General features: G+C 38.2%; 1 protein-coding gene across 1 annotated transcript in view; it reads left to right on the plus strand.

The window, feature by feature from the left end:
• The window catches only part of adam19a (ADAM metallopeptidase domain 19a), a 191,074-nt gene that overhangs the window by 116,564 nt on the left and 53,050 nt on the right, over nt 1-21,460 (plus strand). Inside the window, exons 4-6 of the mRNA XM_063900790.1 lie at nt 5,969-6,050; nt 12,125-12,201; nt 17,291-17,474. Coding sequence (XP_063756860.1) covers nt 5,969-6,050; nt 12,125-12,201; nt 17,291-17,474 — 343 coding nt within the window. The remainder of the gene's footprint in view (nt 1-5,968; nt 6,051-12,124; nt 12,202-17,290; nt 17,475-21,460) is intronic.

Genomic DNA, 21,460 nt, shown 5'->3' on the forward strand with positions numbered 1-21,460 from the left:
ACCTTCAATCTGTTTATAATCACAAATGTATTAGCAATCATATTTTGATAATTAAAGTAGTTCTCAAATATCTAGTTCTTTGCCCCCCTTCTCACATTCCTGCCAATATTTTCAGCTCCCATTTATATCCAGAGTGCTCCCTATTATGGGATTATAAACTGTGATTTATTTGTTAGACTAATGTTGTACCACTCTTTACTTCTGTACTAAATGAGTGGTGGCTAAAGAGTAATTTATTAGTCATTTGACAATAAGCCATATCCCAATTATAAATATCCTAAATCTTCAGGGCACAAACCAAATGTAACCTATTATTTTGATATTTTGTAATAATTTCTTTCTCTGACATGAGTTTTTGTTTCTAATTCAAGACTCTGTCTCCTCATCTGACAATTACCATTCAGCCATTGCCCAGTAATATCATTTATAACTGGGGAGATTAAGGCCTCCTTGTCATTTTTCGGATGGATAATAATTCATTCTCTGTATCCTATTCCTAAACTAGCATTAGAAGTACAGATGCCTAGATTGGTATTGATTGAAAAAAGGAACAATAGTGAAGAGAATACTCATTGTAATGGTTTAAATTCTGCCAGATAATGAGAGTTTGGAAAAATCCCATTCTACCAAATCAGATCTTATTTGAGCAATTAATCTACTAATTTGTTTTATATAACTGTGCTGTTTCTGGGGTCACTGGCTCTTTTTTAATGAGCTCTCGTGGTAGACCACATCACTAAATGCATTCTGTAGCAGAGTAGGAACTGCACACTACCTCCCCTAAAGAGGCGTAGGTTTGTATCTAGAAGAGGAAACGCAGAAGATTCAAACACAAGATTATAATGAGGTCACTGAAGTTTATTCAAACCACGAAATCATCACATTTTCCAGAGCAGACAACTCATCTTGATACCAACTCTGACTGTTATCAAGTTATGACAGGCTTTCTTTATGTATATTCATTAATTCAATGTGACACTGAGAAATGATCTACTGTGCCCTCAAATAGCTTCTGTCAGTATATTTATTTCAAAACATTTCCAAGGTCATAAATGGTTAAACGGCAGGACTGGAAATCAACAGCTTTGACCACAAATCAATGACCCGATGCATTCAGGCAGAGATTAAAAACTCACTCTCCAGAAACAAATACTGATGTACTGATCAGAGTATAATAATACACTCACAAAGCACAGAATATCTCCGAGGCTGTTCACCATTCTATTCCTTATGCTGACAAGTTTTCAGCAAAGGTTAATAATCCTCTTCATTTATCAAGATGGAAAGGCCTCAATGTGTTTTTCTAGCAAGGTGTTTGTCTGAACGTTTTTTTAGGGTGTCGCCTGACACTTTCTGGAACTTTTTGAAACAGCCAATAAGAAAATCATTTTAGCATTATTACAAAACATTTGAATTTATCAGCAACTTTTATCCAAAACAACTTGCACACAATCAATACCGTAGACATGACTCCTACGGGAGCAATTTGGGAGTATGTTGCCAAAGGACACTTCGACATGTTGACTTCAGGGTGAAGCTTCTTTCTTACGCTTTATTTTTTCAGTCTTTACAAAACCGCGTTCATCATCCAAGTGCAACTCTATGAATGCCTTTGTGGTGAGACTAAAGGTAGGGGCCAAATCTGTCCAATATCCATAAATTCAAGACAACAAAGACTCCCGGAAAACAAGATCTATGTTGAAGACAGTTCCATCAGTGGTAATGACCTTGGATTCACCAGTACAATTGAAGAGATCTTAGACGGGTCAAACAGGGATACAGACACAACTGGTTTTTGATGTCTCCTTCCCCACTTCCTTACCCCCTATCTCTAGTGCCCTTGCTCAGACCACATCCATCTTACAATCTGGCTTCGATTTTGAGCTCAACTATTCATCTGTAAAGTTTCACAATGCCAAATATGTCAAGGGGCATACAATGAAAGAGTTAGGGCCAGTGAACATGTCCCTACTTCCTACATCCCTACTTCTGGTGCCATTGCTTGGACCACACCCATTTTTATCTCAACGCCTCTGTAAGAATATCTGTAAATTAGACTCAGTACTCACAACCTCCTCTGTGGAAGTTACTGCTACAGTACGCACAGTGGTGGAATATAACTAAGTACATTTACTCAAGGACTGCACTTCATAAAAACATGTCAATTCTTGTATTTTACTTGAGTAATTTCACATTATGCTACTTTTTAGTTCTACTCCACTTCATTTAGCAGGCAAAAGCTGTACTTCTATATCCACTTCAGTTATTTTACAGATTTAGTTACTAGTTACTTAGCAGGTTTAATTTATTAATACAAAATATAAATTAGCCGGTCCAATATCATATATTATTGTACGTTAAGCTACCCCATAGCATCTGTAAATAAACCCCACTTTTACCAAGTGATGGACACATGAATGCATCAATAAATATAATACAACCATTTTGATACTTTCTCACTTAAAGTACATTTATAAATACAGGACTACTTTAGACTGTAGTATTGCTACTTTTACTTGAGTTCTTCTCCCAACACTGAGACTGATGAGGATGACCCCCAACACAGATTCACAAGGTGAAAACAGTACCAGCTAGTAAGACACCATAATTATCCTTCAAGAAATAAACCATGGTGTCACCAACATTAGCCAACAACCCACCAGACACAACCAGAACCTTCTATCTTTGCTAATCAGCTTCATTCTCAAAAGATAGGCAACACAACCTGACAAACTGCCGATGGTTTAAAGCTGGCCTGACAGCTTCAATCAAGCTGGGGCTGCCTTTGCAGACCTTTACACAGATCACGCACACTCATCATTGCCTGTTGTGTCTCCCCGGGAATGTAAAAGGTCATTTAACATAGACAGTAGGTTAACGCTGTTGGGGAACATTTCACCAAGCTTCAATGTCTGACACTGTTCATCACACCAGTTTTTAATTAAGCCGTAGTAGACATTTGAGTATAATCTTTGTCACCATACCTTCCTTTAAAGACATTCACCTGAAATGAAAAGCAATTTAGTTTTTTCTCACTTTAATGAAAGTGCTGTGTAAATACTGATCTGAATAAGAGTGGAGTTGTATTTCACACACTTTTGTCTGTGCACAAGCTTCAATCAAATTAACATTAGAGGATTGCCACGTAAAACAGTCTTTTTATATAGCAGAACAAATTGTCTGCAAAAAAAAGGGATAAGAAAGCTGGATTATGTTCCATTACAATCTCCCTCAATGAATAATACAATAGGGCTCCCAGGACTAAATGGAGATCAGGCTCATCTTTTCTTGTCCTTCTTCCATTTGCCCATTTGTGCTCAGGGATGTTCAGCCGGAGGGTGTCTCCTGCCTGGTCAGTATTTCAGCGACACACAGGCTGAATAAGGCCAGATATCCTTGTGGTATTACTGATCCATACATCGATAGCACTGATGCGTCCTTCCAGGGATGTCTTGACATTTTAGAGCGCACTCCTTCGTCCCCAGGCAGGACAAATGTCACCTTTTCTTCTTGCAGGCTAAAATGGAACCAATGAAGTTTGGTCGTATGGTGACCTTTTAGAAACCATAATAGAATGTATTTTCTATTCCTATTGTAGCACTCTGCAAGCAGTCTTTCAGCAGAGCAGTAACAAAAGTGCAGATAAAGAAAAGTTTGGTTTGGACAGATAAGGATTTGCATGAGATAAGGCATTGGGGTATTTTCCTCCTCCGTCTCTTTTTGTTATCAATGCCCAACTTCCATCAACATGAAAGGCTTCGGTCCTGCTGATCCAACATTTCATTTGGAAAAGATTATGCTTTTAGCAATCAAGCATGGCAATATCAGAAAATCATACAGGGATGTCAGCAAGCAAAGAAAGCTATGAATATCATTGAGGCTTTGTCTGACTTTGCACTTTCTTCAAAGCAGAGATTTACTTGGCAAGTGTAGTTTGAGATAAAATGAGGTCTCACTCGTCAGGCAGTTACTGTCGTTACTCTGAGATGTACACTGGTGGTGGAAAGGTTCTTTATCAGACTGTTTTTAGAGATTGCCTGTTTCTTTTGAGGAAGCAAAGGTTCCTAAGCCACAGTGGTTGAAGCAATTCCCCATTCTTGTTATTCTTTAGTTTAATAAAGCGTTTGCATAAAGCAAAAAGAGATTGAAAGACTTGTAGGGAATGGGAACTACGGTGCATTCTGGGGCATAGCTGCCACCTTCGCAGGATAGCGCCAATAGCAACATGAGAATTACCCAACGACTTTCACCTTTCATCCCTCAGCTGTTTTGCATCCGATTTGATTAAGTGTGCCCAAAATATGATCTAATATTACAGAAACTCTCGGCAGAACATTGGCCCTTAATCTGAAGAACGATGCATTCGCTTGTGTCCTTCAAATATGACCTCACATTCCCATTCCTTATTAACATTTTTCTGTTGGTGGGTTATGTATTTCTTTCTCATGTTTTAACCAACAGAATAGTTAACTCCTATTCTAAACACTGCATTAGATTTGGTGAAGCAGTTTTTACAGTACATCTAATCTATTACAAGTTGTAATTGGTAACCTCCTATTTTGAAAGCTGACCCAATGTTGGCACAGTTATACATTTGAACATTAATGATTCATGGGCTCAGTTAATCTGATGTCTCTCAGAAGATTACCGAGTTGTGAATCTGATGTGTGAAAATGTGTGTGGTTACTTTTTAGGAGCCGGATGCCATTTGCAGGTGATTTAATGAAGGGAAACAGTATGTTTGATGTCACCACCCTTGGGCGCTTCACTTCTTTAATATGTGTCCCTGCTGCCTCCTGATGGCTGCAGGCATTTGATAAACTTAAGGAGAACTGTTCATACAGCATAAACACCTTTGGACAACACACACTGGGCAAATTACCCATGTAAGATAAATGCATATTTATAGATTTACCTTTTGTAGTTTGCTCTCTTTGAGCAGCAGTGTGACCTTGATTCTCAGTACAGCTTCTTGGATCTGGTTTCCATCTAAATACCAACCACTGTCTTTGTGCTGCCCTATTTAAATAAAGCTCCCACCTCTTCACTGTACTGGGCACCAAAATACAACAGAGACCAACAAAGAGAATTGTGGGTACAGAAAAATAACCAAACTGTGATTTGGCTCAAAGAAAGACTTCATGTCAGACCCTGTCTGTGAAAAGTCTGCCTGCTGGAGTCTGTAAAATAAAACTAAGGATAATATTAAACATAATGTCTAAAATTATCAAATTACTCTTTATAATTATCAGGTCAATTGCATATTAAGGACGCCCTATTATGCTTTTTGATTTTTGTTTTCCTGTTGTGTGTTTGTTGTGCATCTAAGCGGTTGGCCAATCACAACAGAGCCAGCCAGCTAACCAATCAGAGCAGACTGGGCTCTGGTTTCAGACAGGTGAAAAGAGGTGCTGCAGCACAGGCAGTATGAGAAAAATAAAGAGCTTTCTGAACATTAAAGCATGGAGACATGTCCCAGGAGAGACACTACATACTGATATGATCCTGACGATGAGCAGAACATGGCCCTTTTAAATAGGTACTTAAAGGTGATTTAATATTGCACTTAGTAATTTAAAAGAGACCAATCTTAAATAAAGTAATACATTATTTAATGACCCACAGTCAGCTGCTGTCAATAACCTAGCTAATGACATAACTTTATGAAATGATCAAAGAAGACACTTCCTGTTTCCCGATACACTGTTACTCCCAACTTGGCCTTTACTTTCTCCATTGGGTTATGGGTGATACATGATTTTGCTGGAGCCCAAAAGCAAAATCCTCAAAACAGATAAAGAAACTTTTACTGGAGTGTGAAAGCGGTGTTCTATTTGCTCGTTACCTCAGACTGTTTTTCTATGTGATGTCCCATTTCTACATGCTGCTGCTGAAGCCTAAATTACACAGCGGTCATTAAAGTTAAATCAGACTTAATTATCTCCCTTTTTCTCTTTTACTTTCCCAGGGAGCTTTTAGGTTCAGACTTTACAGAGACCTATTACAAAGAAGATGGGCAGCCGGTCACTGTGTCCAACAACAATTACACTGTAAGTATAAAGCAGCAGGTGTAAGTAAGTCTGTCTTTGTAATCTTGTTTACCTGAATTGTTGCTTTCTGTTTCCTGAGAACATTTGTTGTTGGCCCAAATTTAAAATTCTCCAACTGTTTTTTTCAACCATTATAATGTTTGATTTGCTTGAAATCATCTCTACCAGCTTTTGGATCCTCAGTAAATCATTGGGTACCATTTGTTTCCGTATGGTATTAAAATCAGCTTGCCGAGGTAAAGCCTTTATTACATCTACCTGATTTGGCATTTTATGTGAAACTTAAGGACATTAAAAAGGATTGCATATAATCAGAACAGTGCACGTCAATTATGACGAGGACTGCAGTGTGTTGAATTTGTGTTGGAAAATAATGTAGTTGTGCAACCAAGCTGTTAATTTATGTCGTAAATCATAGATTTTCTTATTCTAAAATGAACATCTTCAGTGGATAGAGGTGGAAAAAAGAAGAGAATTACAAAGTCATATTAACACCGATTATTATTAGGGTGTAACAGACACATCATGTGTTAGTAGGAAAAAGGTTTCTTACCATCTAAAAACCACACTTCAAAAGTCTTTACTTTAGGATCCCAACTAAGGCTCCAGTGTTTCTCTCCATTTTTCCTGCATAAAATAAAGATATTGCTTCATTTTCATATTTCAACTTAAAGCACAGCACCATCACATTTAATAATTATTTGTTTTAAATTAAAAGCAAAAAGTACTGTATTTTTGTCAAACAGCTCCTTATTAAATCTTATTGTCACGGCTATGTGTGCATGTGTACACAAACCGACACAAAGTGTCTTTACATTATGTTACAGTTATGGATATTTTAGTTTGAGGCATATGTCTCAATTTGATTATATAATTTACGGAGTAAATATGCAGTTCATACAGAGAATCCCCTTTTCTCTGGACTCTGTAGGAAATGTAGGATATCACTAACTCAAGTACTATAAAAAAGGACTAATTGAAGGAATGAGATTTTCCATTGCAAAAAAATCCCCACAGTTCATGAAAAAATAACTCTATAGAGGGCTTTGAACACCAAAGATAAAACCCATATACTGTAAAATGTGGACTTTTTTCTTTAATCATATTTCTTTCAACCACACAGGACACTTTCTAGTGGCACAAGCACGCTGCCATAAGTGATGCATAAATAATGAATCGCTTTATTACCGTAACATACAAACTCTCTCTCAATGTACAGCAGTCTCTGTATGAATAATGTATTTTTTTTAATGCATACCATAAATGCAGATAAGTTGAAATACATGTATTTGTTAATTTCTATTACATTTATTTAAAATAATATTTAATAATATTTTGTCGGAAATACATTTGTGAACCATATTTCTTGGGTTTAAACATGTACTCTTTATGTGTTAATTAAAAAAATATGATGTAAAAATGTACATATAAATGACAAATGACATTTGTGTTTACTTCTGTGTGCAGTAGTACATACATTAAGATTGATCCGTTACGTCTGGTTGTTTGTATAACTAAAAAACATGTTATCAACATATACAAATACAAAGGATAAACTGTATAATTCCACTCATTGTTATACACACAGGTTTATGCTCTTGTATCTATGAAAGAGACTCATTAAAATATAGATTTGTTTCATACACAAACTCACAATATGAATACAAATCAAATAGTGTTATGCCACGGGCATACACAACACACAATCACACATGAACTTTACCCACTCATGCTGACACGTCACTTGGCCTGACAGTGGAGCATTTGATGTCTATATGGAAATTAGAAATACAAGGTGTAAAGGTGTAGCAGGCATTGTGATCACACATATTTGGAAATCTAATACATTAAATATATGTTAACAATAATCCCTATCTGAGAATATTAGCACTTTCAGACTTCCTCCATGTGGAACACTGCTAACATGTCACATTTGGAGGCACTTGATGCAAAGAGGGCTTCTTTGTACCAGGAGCAGGAAGAGGCTGCTATTCTTAACAAACAAACACATATAAAGCCCACTTAGAGATTAGCATTTTACCTTTTGACTACCTACATTTTCAGAAAACTGTTGTTTAAAAAGTAAATTGTTCAACTAAATGTCAGGTTTCACTTAAGGCGGTAAGACTTTACACAATGCTCTGGAGCCTGCGGTTACTTTACTCTGTAAGGCTTTTAGGAATAGAAAGTGTGCTCCTCAGCCTGCAGTCAAACAAGGCACAACTTCGTAATAGAAAACACACACTTCTTTGCTGCTTGTTTGAATGGAGATGAGAAAATAATGAATACTGTGTTTTTGAGAAACAGTATAATGTGAGATATCAATCAGCATAAATACCAAAGTAAATGTGAGCAGAGGGTCCTTCTTCTAGGATGTTGAAACTAGCTTTTGGTCTCCCTTTGGTCTTTCATCAACGGTATTTAGCAAAGTCACAATCCTCTTAAAGCAACATGCATTGAAGTCAGATGATTTAAATCTTTCAAGACCAAAGTTATCAAAACCTTTGAAGACATTTCATGTCTCGAGCATTTTTGATGATAAAAGAGCAGCCTGATTGCTCCTTTGATCAACATAGCTGTTAAGTGTTACCTCATAGTGACTAAATCATCTGTTTGTACTTTTAGTAACTTATTCTTTAGGTAGAGCAGGTGGACGCAGTCACCCACTGTGTACCACTGCCTTGCTTTGGAAAAAGACTAGTATATGTAGTCCCTGCTAGGTGTGAATAGGTCATTTGATTTAGCTTTACAACGTGTTCCCAATGCTCTGTAACGGAACCAAGTGCATGCTTAAGTGATAAAGTACATTTAAACGATCACATCCACTTCAAACACGCTTTAAGTGTTTGAAGTGTCCTCCAGTACCCCCAAAAGTGCAGCATTACAGGAAAGATTCTGGTGAAATGGCCGATATGTCCACTAAACTGCAGATGTCTTACTCAGGGAATCAACAACTTGGTTGTGGCATATAATCAGAACATTATCTCAATTATGACGAGGACTGCAGTGTTATCTTGAAATTTAATTTCTATTGAAAAATAATGTAGTTGTGCGACCGAGCTGTTAATTTGTGTCGCAAATCATAGATTTTCTTATTCTATACTGAACATCTTTAGTGGATAGAGGTGGAAAAAAGAAGGGAATTACAAAGTCATATTAACACAGATAGCTTAGCTTAAAGCGTACCATTTGACAGATAGCATGGTGGAAGACTGTCTGTGTTTGAACTGGATGTGATCGTTTAAATGTACTTTATCACTTAACCATGCACTTGGTTCCATTACAGAGCATTGGGATCACGTTGTAAAGTTCCCAAAGAGCAGCATTACAGGAGAGAGTGTGGTGAAATGGCCGATATGTCCACTAAATTGCAGATGTTTTAGTCAGAGAATCAACTTGGTTTTTAGGAATAATGTTGGACTATAATTATGTGTGATTTGTAAGAAAAGTTTAAATCATATCCCACAATTGCATACAAGTTGTTGATAAAAATATGACCCTATCTGCTGAGTATACTGTAGAGACACACTTTGAAAACTTTGAATACCTGAGATTTTTTTTAAATGTATTATAGTTTCATCTTTGCAAGATAGCAGCTTCTTTTTTTGAATAGTTCATCTGACACATCAGACCCATTTTAAAGGGTATGCTCAACTCTTAAGAGAAATACAAAGAGCCATGGCCTTGCCAATACTGGATTTTTGAGGCCCAAATCATAATTTGTTTTTAATAAAATTTAATTTATGTTTTTGCTGAAAGGGATAATGCATCTCGGCAGCCACTTGAGTTCAGACGTCCTTGTTACAACCTGGACAAACAAAGTGAACTTAAACTGTACAGAGCTTTCATAATCTTTAGCAAACATTTTTGATGGACCAACTTTAATCACACTGTTTGAATTGCAAATGGGATCCAGTCTCTGCATGTGGCAGTGCTTTCTGCTCGGTAAGCCCTCACAGATGGCAGGTTGTTCCCCACGCAGCTGAAACAAGGTCCCGCAGCCCAATCTCTTGGACTGCATCCACATCCTATTCTCTACCTGTAACACACTAATTGTTAGGGGTTGGCAGGGAGGGTTTGCGCTGACAATTGATTTGTATGTTGGCGTGAACACAGCGCTCAAGGCTGCAGCTGCTTCTGTTCGACTGAAAGAGATCACTTTATTCTCTGATGAGCTGGCAGACACTTTTGAATAGACAGAAACAGAAAGCAGGCATCATATTAAACCATGTGATGTTAAATCACTTTTCAGCATTAAAAGCAGCTCTTTAGACCCTCAGGCAGGGCTGCTTTTAGAAATCATGAAAAGTGTTTTTACTTCCTTTTGTACAAGTAACACCACTGAAGCACAGCGAGTCAGGTGTTCTGGCCTATGGTTTAGTTTTCGCTTCTGAATATTAAATTCATCTCGTCTCAGCCTTTATTTTCCCCATGCTTATTTGAGAAGATACACAAAATACAATTTATGGTGACAGTGGTGTATCAACACAAAGCAAAGCAAAAAGAATCATACTTCTAAAGAAACTATAAATGTTTGCTTATTGGCCGTGATTTTCACTGTAAGATATGGCTGTCAAAAGTTGGCATATAGTAAGTGAGAAAAGAACTAGAACATAAACAAAAGTGGTAAAGGGCAGTCCTTATTCATTAAAAGGAAAGGCAGGTTTAATATAACACATTTCATACACAAAGGAAGCTCAAGGCCCTTTGCATAGTGCTGTTTAAAAAGACAGGTAAGAGAAAAAAAAGGCAATATACTTCTGTTCAAAAAAAGACATAATAAAAGACCAAGGTAGGAAGCATTAACATGTTTAAAATAAACAACAACAACAACAACAACACAGATACAAAATAAAAATAAAGAATTCAGTGCAAACCATCAAACATTGTGTTACCCAGGTTATTTTCCATGCTACCGAGGAGAGCTAGCGCTGGCAGCCATGCATTTTCATCTGAAATGTATTTGCATAAGAAGAGGGAAAGAGTATTTTTTGTTTAGTCATTGTGAAATGTGTTTAATTTGGTATTGATGCAGATTTCATACAGTGTGTATTCTAACAGTCGGTTAATAAGATAATTCACAATTATTTTAGGGATGATTCTATCTGCCATCGATGATGTTGATTTATTCAACGGATTTATTGTTGACAGCTTGACTGAGGGAAATTCTATTTCATTTTGAACTTAAGATAGGCATTGTACTTTCCTAGAGCCGATGTCAATAAAAACACAGACTGTCAAACACATGTGAATTATTGGAAGAAGATTTGGGGCATTTGATTTCAGTATGACTGTCCTTCAGTGAACAAATTCCTTATTTCTAATATTTAATTTTGTACATCCTGAAAATATTTTGTGACATATATGACCTGAGATGATTTTTTTCAGTTTTTCTAAGTTGTGGTGTGTATGTGTTTTTTGCTGGCTGAAGGTCTCACTTCTCTATTTAGATTTTGCTTCTGCCAATATCCTTATCGGGCCTTGAAGTTTGATTGAACCTAGAATAGAGTAAACCTTCACTGTGACTGGGTTACAGTTACCTTAGAGAACCGCAGATTTAAACCAGTTTTAATAGCAGCATAGATCGCCCACACAAGGGTAAGGTTACATAAAGCAGTTGTGGTCCATTTGCACACAGCTGTATGTTTTATTCTTGTTGGTGAATCTGATCAGGGCAGTGTGGAGACATGTTCTTTTTGATAAGGAGGCTCCAGCATTGAGTCTCTCCAGTGCCAACTTCACAAACATGTGCCTCTTTTTATTACAGTTCTTCAAATCTAGCCTCTTTTGGTGTTCAAATCCTCAATGGGATGTTTGTGTGGCCAAGCTCCACCGTACCTATGAACACCGTCAAGCCTGATTGATTCTTCTTTGTTCAGATAGAGTGTGTGGTGTCTTTACCAGCCGCTGCAGCCAGGAAACAGGAGCACATGGTCTGCTTCAGGGACGCTCACACCACCGAGTACATCCAGCAGATTGATTCATTGTTAGCGGCACTGAAGGCCTCTCCAAATAAATATTACCTTTTTAAAAGTGCTCCTCCATGTATTGATTGCAATTATTTTCTCTTCCAGGATCACTGCTTCTACCACGGCCATGTGAGAGGACATCCGGAGTCCTGGGTGGCTCTCAGCACATGCTCAGGAATCAGGTACAGGACACATTCTTGTTACTGCCTTTCTTTTATCCATGTCAGTGTAAAACTGCACTGATATACAGTAACTCAAACACATAACAGTAGGTTACACACTGTATTTAGTACTTCAAGTGATTAGGACATTGAATTGATTTAGTTTAGTGTACGGACAGTCAAATTGAGGACACATCCCTGTCTGTGGCACAAACCACTTACCTGCTCCCTGTTTCCTGTCTGTTTTACTGCTTGAGATCAAAATGCCTTAAGATAATGTGAAGTAGTCTATAGCCAGTGTTGCCACAGTTACTTTGAAAAAGTAATTTGATTACTGATTACTCCTTTAAAATGTGATTTAGTTACTTTACTGATTACTTGATTTTAAAAATAACTAAGTTAGATTACAAGAAAATGTATTAGTTACATTTATCAGCTGCCGACATAAAAATGATTCCAAAGTACTGCCCGACCAACTTCTTCAACTCTCCCCCACTTACTGGTTTTGCACTGAAGTCCAGCTTTTGTTGTTTGGGTGGTGGGGGACCTCCTGCTTTAGTCGCAGCTCTCTGCTTCGCACCACGTGGTGGGACTTGCTCTGTAGTCTGACTGGGCGGTGCTGCGACTTCAAATGTTTCTTCAAATTTGACGTAGTTTGAAGCTAGATAGCACTTTGTCTCCAGCACAGAGAGTACAACGAACCTTAATATTGTCATCTTACTGACACAAACTCAAAATAGTGACTGTATTTCCAGCTAGAAAACGCGCATCTCTCTCCTTCCTCCATTGTTGTTTACGTTTGTGTCGCTGCGTGGTATTACATGTGAGTTGTCCTCATGCTGAAAACATGACTTAATTGTCGCATAGACGTCACTCCTCAAGACGCAGGAAGAAAGCAAAAATATATGTTTTTACAAAGGAAAATGACAAAAATAGTAATGCACAGTGACTTTAATCTGATTACTGGTTTGGAAATAGTAAAGCGTTAGATTACTCGCTAATGAAATAGGTGGTCAGATTACAGAAACGCGTATGGACAGTGATGACAGGGATGTTGGTCAACATCACTGTCATCACTGTCTATAGTAATGCTAACAGTTATTTTTAACCCCCAAATCCTGAGAAAAATCTCTTTAAAATGCCAGATAACAGCTAGTGGATCGTTACCCATAGACCTTTTCTTTGTACCATTACATCATTTATCACAATCCAGACTTAACAAAGGTCATTGTTATAGTACACACGTTGTTAGAATAGCCACGTAATCAGGTGAAGTTATTTGAGAAGCTAGCCAATTAACATATCCACGCAGATAGTAAATTGTTAGTAATAACTTCAGCGAACATCCAGCTTAGGTTGGCCAGCTGACCGTGACATAGACACGCTACAGGGATTTGTAACAGTAGTTGATAAACTTATTTAATTAATGGTAAAATGGAGTCTGTATGAACTGGCTGATGTTATCCTGACAATATTTGGCTATGTTAGCAACAGTACTCATTCAGAACATCCCTGGGAGTCTTTATACAATAGTTTGTTATCCTCACATTATTGTTTTATGTTAGCTTAGTTTTTCTCTTTAGGGGAACTGAAAAGAGTCATTCAGGAGGGCCCACAAATGTAATATTCTTTGGAATTCCAAGACAAAAGCGTCCCTTAATAGAAATCAGTCTACAGGCTGATTGTGAATGTACTTCACAATCCATTTGCACATTGGCAAGTGACTAATACACGTACATTTGAACATAGGACACCTTTAACTTTTGGATTTTAAAGCAATATATACAGATATCTTATCCTAATGGATACAACTTTTCTTATGTTACAGTTATTCAAAAAAAGATAAAGTCAAATAGAAGTCTCAGATTGCAGCCTGGAATTGGCCCTCAAACTGTTGGAGAAGGTTTTGTCATAGAAAGTTCAAATTGTACTGCCAGAGCTCTTCTTTTTTTCTTCAGACTGTCATGAAAATATGTAATTTGATCCTCTTTGGGGATCCAGGCATCAATTCTTTAAGTCTTACATTTTCACAGCCTCAGACAAATCTTAATGTGGAATGCCTTTCATATTGAAGGCTCAGATTGAAGCCTTCCCCTGCACGTCCTGAGGATGTGTGTCCCAAAAAATATATTCACAGATTTGATCCAATAAAAGAGACATCAAGTAACAGCTCAGTGGGGCTTTAGCAAGAATCAATTTCAAAGCCGGTTCGGCAAATCAAAACAGATAAAAGTTTCAGAAAGTTTTTTTATTAGGTGGTGTGAAAATCTTTATATTTGTCTACCTGACAGAGGCTGGTTCTGTGCTGACACGTCCGTTGGCACTCTTTGGTCCCTCTGTCCTGATCTGGGAAGGTAGCCAGATGCTGCTTGTTGACAGCGGCTTTGATGGGAACAGAGCAGACGTGGGGGGGAATAGAGATCTGTAAGCCAGCTGAATTTGAATGCTTCCTAAATGTCCAGTCATTCGTAGCTGTGCTACTGTGAGCTTACCCACAAAGTTTGATCTTGGTCTCAAAAACAAACCGAATTGAATGGAGTATATTGAATCTGATTCAAGGATGTAGTAGAACATTAACAGATGGATGAATTTTATCCTTACTGGCTGAGTACAAACATATTTCTCAGCCTTTTGTTTACTCACAGCACGAATCAACAAATCAGAGTTTGATGTTGAATGAGAGCATACATAAAGAGATGTCCAATTCACAGATATGAATCACCAACATCTCATAAAAGAAATAAACTTACTGGGTACTTCAAATGATTTATTGGAATCTGTGGCCCACATTCTTTCATTTGCCAATGTATTTATCAATGCCGATCTGTACACCTAAACATTGAATAAAAATATAAATATGCTTCACTAATGACTCACCCACCCCCCATCTTTGCTGTCTGTATCGTGAGGTTGGATGGGCTTCTTAATTGACAAAAATGTGCAATGACCTCATGATTTTCCTGTTCAGAGCTCTGCTGTTAAAGCTGCTAAACTTTCTCGCGTTGTTCTCTGATATAAATCTTGTAACTCGCTGATCTAACAGCATAAACACTTTTCAGTGAAATGCAGCGTTTAATGGAATAATCTGCAAACTGCACTCAAACTAAATTTCCCCTTGGAATTGTAGGTCTTATTACTTCTGCAGCTGTTGAACTGGACCTGAACATCAGCAAGAGAGGACTCTTTAAAGTAGAAACAATACATACTGATACACACCTGAACATCAGCAGGAGAGGACTCTTTAAAGTAGAGACACTACATACTGATACACACCTGAACATCAGCAAGAGAGGACTCTTTAAAGTAGAGACACTACATACTGATATGCACCTGAACATCAGCAGGAGAGGACTCTTTAAAGTAGAGACACTACATACTGATATACACCTGAACATCAGCAGGAGAGGACTCTTTAAAGCAGAGACGCTACATACTGATATACACCTGAACATCAGCAGGAGAGGACTCTTTAAAGTAGAGACACTACATACTGATATACACCTGAACATCAGCAGGAGAGGACTCTTTAAAGCAGAGACGCTACATACTGATATACACCTGAACATCAGCAGGAGAGGACTCTTTAAATGACCTCATTATCAAAGTAATGCAGTGACAGTTGTCTGTATTTGCATGGCTGCACTGCAATCAGGAACTTCTAATAGCTCATTCAGCATACTTTTACTCGTGTGAATTTGCCTTAATGTAATTAAACATAGGCAAAAAAGCTTCTGGTGTCAATTTATGGCCCTCCGATAACTAACTGACTCAATTGCAACAGCATACTAGCTGTTCACATCCCCCAATGCATTTTCAGCAACCGTCATTCCATAACTTACAGCATGATTATTCCCTATATAAAATGATAAACAAAAAACAAGAGGGAACATATTCCGTCCATTAATATTAACGTTCTCCATGTTGCACCATCAATATGCTCTTGACATACTGGAATGATCATCTATCACGGATGTCTTGCCATTCATATATCATTATTTCCATTGTGTTGAATGCCTGTGGATATACGAAGGGACAAGCAGACTCACTATGGAAATTAGGTAGGTGGAGCTGGTGGACTTGTCAATGCACAAACAAACAAGGTGTCAAGGGAAATAATACATTATACTCTCAGGGGACCGCTACAAGGTGCCAAACAGGGGTCATGTAACAGATGGAGAGAGCCAAAGGCATCCATTAGCCAATTTTCTGAAGCCTTGCTAACTACAAGCCTTAGTTTGTTTAAATTGATCTAGTTGGTACAAAGTGTCCTGCGACCTTGTCTAAAAGTAAAAGTGTTTATACCTCCTCCACATGTCCACATTCAAATGTGCAACAATCTGCCATCACATAGATGAGATGGGATGAACCGTTCAAGTTGAGATGATGGCGCCCAGTTTCAATCATTGTTTTTTGTCTGGTGGCACATAAAGAAATAGGTGGCATGATGGCAGTGTAATGCAAGAGAGAAGTCTTTAGAGGACAGTTTGTTTCACTGGTGTACCTATCAGTCTGTTGTATTCAAAAATGTGCAGTTGATGACGAAAATACTTTTTCACCGATATCTGATGGTAATAAAATGTTATATCTCGATAGTTTTAGACCATGCTAGCATTTATAACCATGGATGTGTAAGAGACCTAGATCCAGTGTCCAAGGAAGGGCCATGTTCATGTCGAGAGCATAAGTGCCATTAAGCTACGCCTTCAACCCTCACTGTCACTGGCTAGTCAAATGGAGAGGGTAAAATAACTCTGGATTTGGCTCTTAAGGGCCATTTACTTTGTGAAAATCCTGATGATTTAAATAAAGGCTTTTGAATTGAACGTACTGGGAATTTGATTTATCTAAAAGCAATTATAAGCTGGTTTACTGACGTCTTGTTCCCAATGTAAGCCAATCGGAAAAAATATTTTTGAGACCAATGATGTCACAGATAGACACGGAAGTTGTAGTACTGCTGTTGGCCACTATGAACATTTGCTTCAGTTATTTTCTGTCTCTTGGGGGAAGAACTTAAACCGACCAAGAAATCCCCATTATCCTGTTCTGGTGTCTTCAACAAGCTCACCAACCTTTGGTCCCTTCTTCCTGCCATTTTCCCTCCACACAGGGGCCTGATATCCTTGAATTCCAATGACACCTACTACCTGGAGCCAATCAGTGGTGTGGATTCTCCCCACCATTCACTGTGGAGGGCAGAGGAACTGCCAATTAAAGGAGGGAACTGTGGACACGGCCATCACACCCCCCAGTTCAACCACATCTCCAACCTGCTTAGACAGTTTCATTCCAGGGTGAGTCTCGCACACACACTCATTTTGTAGAAACCATAATTAGACCATGTGTTTTTCTGATATAAAGATCATGATATCAGTTTTGTCTTCAACAGTAACTTTACATAAAAATTCACTTGTTTACTGTCTGGCCCAAACACAGATGAAAAGATCAATAACAATTGCATCTCTCTGATCCAAACACAAACAAGAGGAACTTAAAATATTGATCTGTCAAAGATATTGGAAAAAAAGATTTCTGCTGCAACAGCACAGCCAAAATATAAAGTTTGTTGTAGACTTCATACAACTTTCGCTTAAGGGTTTTGCCATTAGACGGCAAAATAAATCCATATTTCCCGCCTGGTGCCTTTTTGTTGAACCAGTGTTCTTTGATAATCATATTTCAGAGTGTTGTCACACCACACAGCTGATGTTATAGAACTGATGATCTCAGCCGACCCTCAGGTTGTTGAAACTGCCTTGTGTGGTACGTGCCGGTTTTTATCATGGATGTATGAAGAGAATCTGATCCAGCTTTAGAAGCTGTTCCCTGCTGATTCCTAGAAAAGTATTCCTTGCATGCACACAACAAATTGCTTCAAAGAAAGGTAATCTGGAAATGCTTCAAGAGCCCACGAACAGGATTTCTATAAACACATATGTTGTTTTTCCTTTCAAATGTTCCTTCCTCATCAGTTACGTTCAGTTGTGATGCAGCACATGAGTGTGTGGGATATTCAAAAGTCATCCCCACCTTTCAGTGCAGGGTTGGGGGGGGGGGGGGGGGGTAACATCGTACCCTACCCGGTAACCCAGTAACAAACATTATCAAAACCTTTGTAAAGTAAAAATGATTCCTGCAGAAAGGAAGGACTATCTGTATAGTTTAGCTTACAGCCATTTATTGCAACCTGTGATTGGCCCATTATCGCAGCAAATGTGGACTTTCACAAGAAAAGTCCAAATTTAAAGTCTTACTTAAGTAAAAGTACAAAAATATGAATACACCAAAATTAAAAGTACATGCCCATACCCAATAGTCAATTCCAGAGCCAGATACTGTATATTAAATTAATGAATTATCATTATTGATGCATTAATGTGGAGTAACTTTATATACTGCTGCTGGATATTTAAACCTATAATTATATTTGATATATGTTGATAAATCTGTATCTGTTAAGTAGCTACTCAGATGAATATAGTGGAGTACATCGTGAAATATTGGCTTTCAGAATAGTGCAGAATAATCATAATGCAGCATAAAATGAAAATAAAGTTTAGATCTTCATATCATTTAACTCATGCATGTGAGTTGTGGTTATGGCGTTTCAAAGAGTGGGCACAGAACGCGGGGAGAGTAAGGCAGGAAGCAATTTATCGGTATCCCTTCACTGTGAGTGTGGTGTTATTGGTACAGGTGTCAGATTGTTTGTAAAGAAATTGAATTTCACAGGGAGAACTTTGGAAAGACACCAAAAAAAAGTAATTTGCTACCTCATATGTGAGCGACTGAGTCGTGATTCTGTTTGAGTTTGGTTTATCACACGGCTCAATTAAATCTCCGCCACATGAGAGCATTTGGCCCTGCAGTGGTAATAGTCTTTGTCATATGCAAACGCAGTGTTGAATAGGTCTTGTTGGTATTTTGGGGCGCCAAATGACTCTGGCTGCATCTGAAAAGGGAGGGGATTGTGGCTTTGTCTCAGCCTTTCAGGTCTGTTTACGGCAGGCCATGGCTATGAGTCAATTTCCCATGCCTTTATAGAGTAAAAAAAACAACAGTCTAATTTGCTCATCTGCAGTTATGGATGATCAAAGGGCTCCTCAGTGGGCCCTTGTGCCTTCATCTGTCTCCACTGCTGGGACCCATTCTTTGCTTTTTCTCCTCATATTCATCATTTCCCATTATGAGTTCTCAATCATTTTAAAGTGTTCTCTCTCCCCACCTCATATGCTAAAACCCTCTCAGCTCTCCACCGGGGTATCATCCTTTTCCCCAAATTCTCTCTTTCTCTCCCTGCTGCTCTGTACCCCCTTGGCTCTCCCAATTCCCTGCTCTGCCACCCATTAATCCTGTGTTGTTATGCAGAAATGCCAGCCACAGCAGACTCAGTCCCAGGGCTTTTGCCACTATTTGCCTCTCACATAAACAATGTGAGGTGTGGATGTGTGCCACAGATTCCCAGCCAATATTAGTGTTAAGTCCAGACTGAGCCCAGGCAGCACGTAAATCAATGGGTTTTAATTACAGCAGGGCTTTTCCCTAATGGCTCTAATCAAGTATTAAGAGGATGGATTTTTTACAGTGGAAGGATATAAGAAGTTGTAAAGCTTTTAAAAGCAACAGCATTGGTGGCAACTCGTATATATTTCAGTTTTCAGGCCATGTTAATTTTATTAGTTTAGCTCTGCTTCACTGACACCAATACCTGCTGACATGTATTAGTCTTTCAGATTTCACAGTTATATGTTCAGTATTTCAACCAGAATTGTGTTCTAGTTGGTGTTGAAGAATTCCTGCAGTATCAAGATAAAGGAACCTGTATTAATGACTATATTTCACTGGGGAAACTTGATATTTTGCTCTGTTGTGTTATACTTTGTGTATGTACATAAAGTTCGGCCTGATTGACTTCTCGTGAATAAAATGTATTCATAATGATGTAATAATGTAGAGTTTAAAAAAACAAAACACTACAAGCAGAAGATAATGTATTATAAGATGGGACTAACAAAACTGACCTCAGTCATTTCTTACAGTAAGATACATTTATGAAAATATTAAATCAATATTTCATGAACGCCGTGAAGTTAAAATGTTTCCTTTTTTCGTGAAGATGTAGTAGTTTGTAAAAGAGTCCTTTTTGAACTTATAGATGTATATAATTATTGGTAATGCCATCACATTAACAAAGTGACTTCTGCCCTAAAATACAATCCAGTTCCTAAACAGTTATTCAAATATCTTTCCTTTGATCCTTTTTATAAATGATAAAACAACACATGTTTAAAGCATACATGCCTGTACAGATTGCTGGCCACATGGATGGATATTTAAACACTTGGCCCCCGGGTAGAGACATGCAAAAGGTCCCACCATCTGTCCTAAACCCACACAGACTTTGTGGGACCTTTGTCTCTTCTTGTGTTCTTTTGCATCTTCCTATAGTTAGAACAAATGTCTCTGTGGTTTTGAGTGTCTTTGTGGCCACTTTGTCTCTTTGTGTTCATTGTGTTATTCTTTGTGGTCATTTTGAGACTATTTGTGGCCCGTGTCTCTTTGTTGTCCTTTTATATTTCCTTGTGGTCATTTTGAGTCTCTTTGTGGCCCCTGTGTCTCTTTGTGTTCATTGTGTTTGTCATTGAGGTCACGTTGTGTCTCTTTGCAGTTGCTTTGTGTCCATTTGTTGTCGTTATATGTTTCCCTGTGGTCATTTTGAGTGTATTACTGGTCTCTTTGAGGGCCATTTTGCAAATAAATGCCAGACTGGAGCCTGACACGTTGGCCCTGTGCCCGGTACGGCCATCCTGTAATTCATCCATGGCTGCCCCTAATAACTCAATAGCAGAAATAACTGAACCATGGCTTTACAAGGTGTAGTAAAGTAGAATAAAGGATATTATATATTAATAGTGTAGTATATTGACGTATATTATATTATAATACGGTGTATGGTAGTATAAAATACTATGATGTAGCATTGTATATGACAGGGGGGTTAGACTCTGGAACCTGTGGAAAAAGGTCTCAGCTCTCTCTTACTGACGGCGTGCACCCTCAAACTAAAATACAGATTTTACCCGTGATGCCAGAAAACAATATTTCTGTTGGTCAAAAACTCCTGAAATATGAAGATGGTGTCAAATGTCTGGTCAGGCGGCAGAGACAGTTTACGGAGAATAAATAGGGGATGGATGTCCGGTGCGTCTGTCGGTGGACGAGTGGCAGGCTGACACTGAAACTGAGATTTCTGAATTACATCCTTTCTTTTACTCTCCTT

The sequence above is a fragment of the Eleginops maclovinus genome, chromosome 14, assembly GCF_036324505.1.
Source record: "Eleginops maclovinus isolate JMC-PN-2008 ecotype Puerto Natales chromosome 14, JC_Emac_rtc_rv5, whole genome shotgun sequence".
In the NCBI taxonomy this organism is placed as follows: Eukaryota; Metazoa; Chordata; class Actinopteri; order Perciformes; family Eleginopidae; genus Eleginops; species Eleginops maclovinus.